Source organism: Convolutriloba macropyga, chromosome 4 (assembly GCF_964194025.1).
Source record: "Convolutriloba macropyga chromosome 4, txConMacr16.3, whole genome shotgun sequence".
NCBI lineage: Eukaryota > Metazoa > Xenacoelomorpha > Acoela > Convolutidae > Convolutriloba > Convolutriloba macropyga.
Genome location: NC_134471.1, coordinates 60909316 through 60915315, shown reverse-complemented (window position 1 = coordinate 60915315; position 6000 = coordinate 60909316). Strand labels below are relative to the sequence as shown.

The window sequence follows — 6000 nt, the reverse complement described above, 5'->3', positions numbered from 1 at the left end:
GTCATTGACTTTAGGTCATCTTTCAATATTTTTTGTAAGAATTTAGATAATTTTCTCATAGCCAAAACACTTTCTTTTAATTACTTTCGGCCATGTACATATTTTCTTAAATGTCGCTGTGTGGACTGCAGATCTTAATTTGCTACTGTGCTTTGTTAATTTGTACTGTCATGTCTTTCTTTTACTATGTATTCCTCTTGTTGGAATTTAAGTCTTTTACTACTACTACTACTACTACTATTACTTTCGAAAGAACTCTATCCGCAAGTTACATCTTATTACCTTATTTGATGACTTTGCATAATCGAGATATTGTTTTAAGCAGAGATAGTTCTTGTGCTTTAAGATCAACCATAGCCAGTGTTGATTACTAGATTTTGCTCAAGGACTTAGGGCAATTAAGACCAATTGATTGTTCAGAAGCAATGACATCGGTCTTTGCTTTTCACGAAATTTGCTCTCGCGCGAGCTTTTCGCTGTATTTGCGCAATTTGTTACATCTTCGTTTCCTGAGTAGAGTTCTGAGGTCCTCTTGATAGCGGAGCACAACGTTCAGTGACCGGATCTCCGGTGCTGCTCCCTGGTGCAGCGCACTTAGACCCTCCAAATTAATATTTGATACCTGTTATTGATACCCAAATTGATAATTGGTAAGCAATTAATAAGATGGGATAATACCGTTAGTTTTTAATTTTATTTGACAAAAACGTTCCTTCTCTCAATTTAATTAGCCTATTCTTGGGTATTTCCCATTATAGCCCCCCTCGAAATTATAGCCCCTCATTATGATATAATTATCATGATGGGGGGGGGGGGGCTACAGGTTATATGACCACTCGAGGGGGTGGGGGGATATCATGAGAAAGACCTCTATTTTTAAATCAGAATCCAGCGTGCGGCTGTGGTTGCCTTTTTGACCTGATAGTCATAATTGTTTACTTTTGAGATCTATTGGGAGTTGACCTCCCAGCGTTATTTTGACCCCAATAACAAATTATACATTTTGGATAGTACGTTATTATATTAAAAATAGCTTATTCGGCGGCGGGGTCGGGGTAAAAGTTATATGCTCACTAAGGGATGGCCGGATTAGAGTATACCCATTTTTCTTTAATTTCGAGGAGAACTGAATACTCAGTTGTAGTTTTTTTGTTGAGACCATTTTGGCTGACAATTTCGGCCATGTTTTTCCAAGGACAGCTTAAGTACAAGCTTTCTCTGAACGCAATTGACAGCTCATGATTGCATAGTAAAATCCAACTTGATTGTCGTTTTAAAGTAATTCAACTAGTGGAACAAAAAGAGAGGATTACACTTTCAGATTGAGTTGGCGATATGAAACTGGCTGAGGTCCTGTCCAATCTACACTGGTTCCGAAACACAGGTCAAAGTTTCTGGAAGAAGGCCAGGAAACGACACGACAAATACTGGGCCCACAGGAATAGACGACTCAAACCCTCCGAAATGTCACAAGCCGAATTAGCCGAACCAAATATACCATCTGTTGGCATGGCAAATCCTTATATTAAAGATCCCGAACCGTGCATACTGTGTAAAAACGACATTACAGTTGACTTTAAGGAATTGTTTCCTTTCCCGGCTTAAAAACGTAATCCCTAATTCTTAGATAGTTAATGTTCCGATTAGTTGGGATAGTACACAAGAATTGGTTAAGTTGCGATAATCATATTAGGAACAGCAAACTTAATTAGTCGATATCAAATATTTTTAAATAAGATCACACTGAAGAAGAGTTTGATTTTTGCTCTTATAAGTTTTTAGCCGCGTGAACTAAATTTTGAGCGAGAGAAGTTTTTTTATCATGCGCTTAGATCAATGACATTTCGACTCTGAAAAATGTTTTTTGACAGAATGCCGCATATAGATAACCATTTTAAGCCGTTTTTTCGTCCAATTGGCCCAGTTTTTGTGCTTATAATTTAATTTTTGTAGAAATAATTTTTAATAGAAGCTGTATTAATATGTGAACCTCTGAAATTGATGCCATAGTGTTTTTGATAGTCTAATAATGCGTTTCAAATTCTAAATGAGCACATAATTCTCAATTTTCTAGTTCATTTTGCTTTTTTTTAATTCAATTTCTTCATTTTTGGATCTTAATGAGGGCTTTTCTCAAATGCCGACACACCTTTGATATTTCATGCATTGAATGCCTCTTTAGAACGTGAAGTATTTTGGTTTAATAGAATTGTACACATGCGTGCACGATTTTGGCAGTTTTGGTCCAATTTTTCTTAGTTTTTTATTTTTAGGTTCAAATTACTAGAGTGGCTTTTTGTGCACCGTCAATGATATTAATTTTTTGTCATTAATAATTAAATTGTTTCCTGCTGCTCAGTATTTGAAATTTTGCAAAAAAATTTTTAAAGCAATTTTTTAAAATGTGACATTTTTGCAAGGTACTGTATTGTTTTCAAACTCTGCACTCTGTTTCTAATTTTAAATTTATTTAGAGAGACAGCTGTGTATTTTTTCTGAGCCTTTTTTCAATGCTAAATAAAGAAATATTTAGGTCTTCAGTTTTCGTCAGTTTGATTTTTAATTTTTCAATAATTAAGAACTAGTCTTCTTGCATTTTTATGTTTTCTTTCTGTCCATATTGTCCTCAGTCTAGAGTTGTTATTCTATCCGTATACTGAGAACTGTAATTTTTCAACTCTACTTTTTTCAGTTGTTAGAAAATGGTGATTTAAAACTTATTCTTAGATTTGTTTTTTGTTTGCAGTTGATTTCATTTAAGATAGTGCGGCACTGAGAATTTGCTAATTTGATGAAATGCCGTTCAAAGTTTTTGACAGATTAATACTTTCCGCGAAGTTCATGGGGGCCTCTGTTTTGATTGCAAACAACTTTTTGCCTTTGAATTTCATTCTGTTTTCTTCTTTTTAATTATTTTTGATTTTGCAATAGTTTGAGCTCATTTTGTCTATATCTCCAATAAGAGAAATATAACTTTTTGTCTGTTTTGTCTTAAATTGCAGTCACTTCAAAGCAAAACTCAGTTTCGTTTGAGTCTTTTTTTAATATTCCTTTTTTGAAAAATTCAGTATAGATTCTGAGAATTACCTGGCTGTCTTTTGGGTCGCACAGTTGAATGTGCAATTCTTTTTTTTGGGTTAGTATCATGAGGTTGATGATGATTATCCGTGGACCTCTGTTTCTTGAGCCTATCGGTATTTGACCATCCCAAGTGTTTTGGCCATTTTTCAACGATACTGACTGTTTGTTTTATAATTTTAACTTGCACGGTATCAAGATTTCAGTTTTTTTTCTGTCAAAATGTTTTCTTACGTTTGGTTTCTGTCGTTTTTGCATTGTTTCTGATTGAAGTCATGACTGTTTTTACTTCAGCTTTCTCCCATTAGGTCAAGGCTCAAATCTTTTTCTCGTTGACAGTGGTGAAGTTATAGCTATTTTTATTCAAATCTGATGATGAAGAGTTAATGTTTTGAAACAAACTGCGTTAGTTCCAGCTGCTATTATGGGTTTACGTGTAAAGTTCATAGGCTTCGAGGCGCTTTCGGAAGTTTTTCGATTATGTTTTTTGTTTCGTGAATTTTTTTAAAGACCATATGACGTCACAATCACTTCAAGTCTGCTTTTTTTCGTTCGTTCATTTGTTCAATCTTAGTGGAGCGAGTTTTTTTGTTTTCGTGTGAGTAAGTTTTCGGTCACACGTGACTTGCCTCACTCTCAAAAATGACTCCCTGACTCTGGCAATGGAAGCAATAAATGTAACTTTTTCTGTTAGTAAAATAGATATTTTTACGACTCGAAGAGGAGTATTGTAGAGGTCCTTTTTTTAATGAGGAGTGAATTTTGAAGTAAGAAATGAAACACGTGAAAAAATTTGAAGTGATTTTGTTGATGAACAAAATGTAAAGTGGAGCGAAAATAAAAGGGTTCTTTTTTTCATATCGCTGTTTTCTAGAGAGCGATAAATTGAGGTGCAAAAAAAATTGTGAGCGATCGAAATTTTTTGGTTCACGTGCGGCAAATTAAAGTAAAGCAGTTTTTTGTCAATTTTTTTTGGTTAAGCGGTTTTGTTGATCTTCTTTCAATTTTAAGCTGGTTTTGGTAGTGGTTTGAAGGTTTCTATAATTTCATATGAGTTTTATGCTAATTCGGAGGTTTTTCATGTATTTTGCTGATTTCTGGTCTAATTTTTGCGATATTTTAACGATTTTTCTGTTCTACTGGCTCAAATGTGTATTGAAAAGACCCATATGTCTTGAGAGCAATTTTTAGATAAGTGGTTACAGTTTTTTGGATATGAAGCATTTTTTTGTTGAGAAATATGACAAAAAATGGCAAAAATTGAATCTTTTTTTTATTAATTTTTCGCAATTTGTTTCCCGTTTCTTAGAGAAATTTCTCAGCCTAATTTGACTTGCCTATTGTTTTGCCAGCATGTGGATACCCTATTGGCTGAAAGGAGTTTTTCTTGGATTTATGTGCTTTTGTAATATTAAATTTTTTTTTTAACTTTCATTTATTTAGTCCAAGTTGTTTGTAAGAGCTTATTTTTTCATGATTTGGCATCAAGTTTTTTTTCTAAAAAATTCTCATAATTAGTTTTAGTGAGTACTGGTTGCTTTGATGAAGTAATTTTTGGCAGATATTTATTTCATAGTTTATGACAAATTTTGATCAGGTTTTTTATCATATTTTAATAGATTCTTTTTCTTTTTACTTTTTGTTTTATGGTTTTGTTTCAAGATAATCAAAAATTAGTGGAGGCCCGTTTTGACTGATGAGTAGTTGGATGGTGTTTAAGCGGATTTCCACTTCGAGTCGTTTCCGGATTTCTTACGGCTATGTTTTTTCATGTCGGGGAAGGGAAACATACATGACCTAAAGAATGTGAGGTTACTCGCCCAATTTGTTTCCCCTTTCACTGGGGCTATTCTGAACAACAGGGCCACTGGGCTGTGTTTTGAGAGACAGTTAGAAGTACATAGAGCTATATCAAAAGCAAGGAGGGCTGGACTGATGCCGAAGAAACACAAGGATGCTAGGTTCCACGGAGACTTCTCTGTTATTGATGAGAGACGCATTAGTTGATACAATTTATATTGATAATTTTGATTGAATTGAACTTTTATATGTTGATTCGTTCCAGAAATTTATTTTAAACAAATCGGGTTGATGTACGGAGCAGCAGCAGGGTTGAAAATTGAAAGAGAAAGAGAACATTGCTTCACTCGAATTTTGCAAAGTTTTCTGAAAGTTTTAAGTTTCTCTCGAACCATAAACTTTGATGAACTTGCATTAATATTAAACTGAGGTTATAAAAACCTGGGTGAATTACCCATGTGCTTTTAATCCTTTTATAATATCTTTTATTTTTTTTTTGAAAAAAATTAATAACTCAATTTTTGAGATGGTGTAAGCATGGTTTGAATTTATCGCAAATACGGCTGTTCTTCAAAATTCGCTTCTTCAAAACTGAAAACAGTGTCGCGCAAACTGACTCATTGAGTTCTGATTTGGTTCAAAACTGGCATTTGTATTTTCAACCCCAGGTAACCTAAGCAAGATACTTGAATGGCAAGAACGCATTTGAGCCGCGTCTTTAAGAACCAATTGAGAAAAAATAAAATTAATATAAATTAATTAATATTTAAAATAAATTAAATTGTATGCATGTTAAACTGGCTTACATTGCGATACTAATTGTAGTGAGCAACGAGATATCGATATGTATGTATCAATTTTCTCATCGCTTAGCCAAAATTGTTCATTAAAATAGTTTGGACAATATTCTTTGTAGCATTATTTGAAATACGTTTATCGTGACGTATTGGAATCCTTTTTGATTGGGTATATGCATGACGTGATTTGCTAGTACTCAAAAATAGATGAAATATACAAAAGAGGGCCTAAGGTATATGCGATCATGAAGTTTGCTTTTGAGAAGCCATTTAGAGCTAAAAGCCCGAAGCGCATGCGGAATTCCAGAACTATTTTTTAATTTAT

The 6000-nt window shown here is 33.8% G+C and overlaps 1 protein-coding gene across 1 annotated transcript; it reads left to right on the top strand.

Moving 5' to 3' along the window:
* The first annotated feature begins 1289 nt into the window (after window positions 1-1289).
* LOC142338124 (small ribosomal subunit protein bS18m-like) lies at window positions 1290-5161 on the top strand. Its single transcript, XM_075387759.1, has 2 exons — window positions 1290-1599; window positions 4861-5161. The coding sequence occupies exons 1-2, from the start codon at window positions 1336-1338 to the stop codon at window positions 5083-5085; spliced, it is 489 nt and encodes a 162-aa protein (XP_075243874.1). The 5' UTR covers window positions 1290-1335; the 3' UTR covers window positions 5086-5161.
* Window positions 5162-6000: the final 839 nt, after the last annotated feature.

Coding starts and splice junctions, on each gene's coding strand:
- LOC142338124 (XM_075387759.1), top strand. CDS start 1,336: ATGAAACTGGCTGAGGTCCTGTCCAATCTACACTGGTTCCGAAACACA. Junction 1,600..4,860: donor AGGAATTGTTTCCTTTCCCG/GCTTAAAAACGT, acceptor ATGTCGGGGAAG/GGAAACATACATGACCTAAA.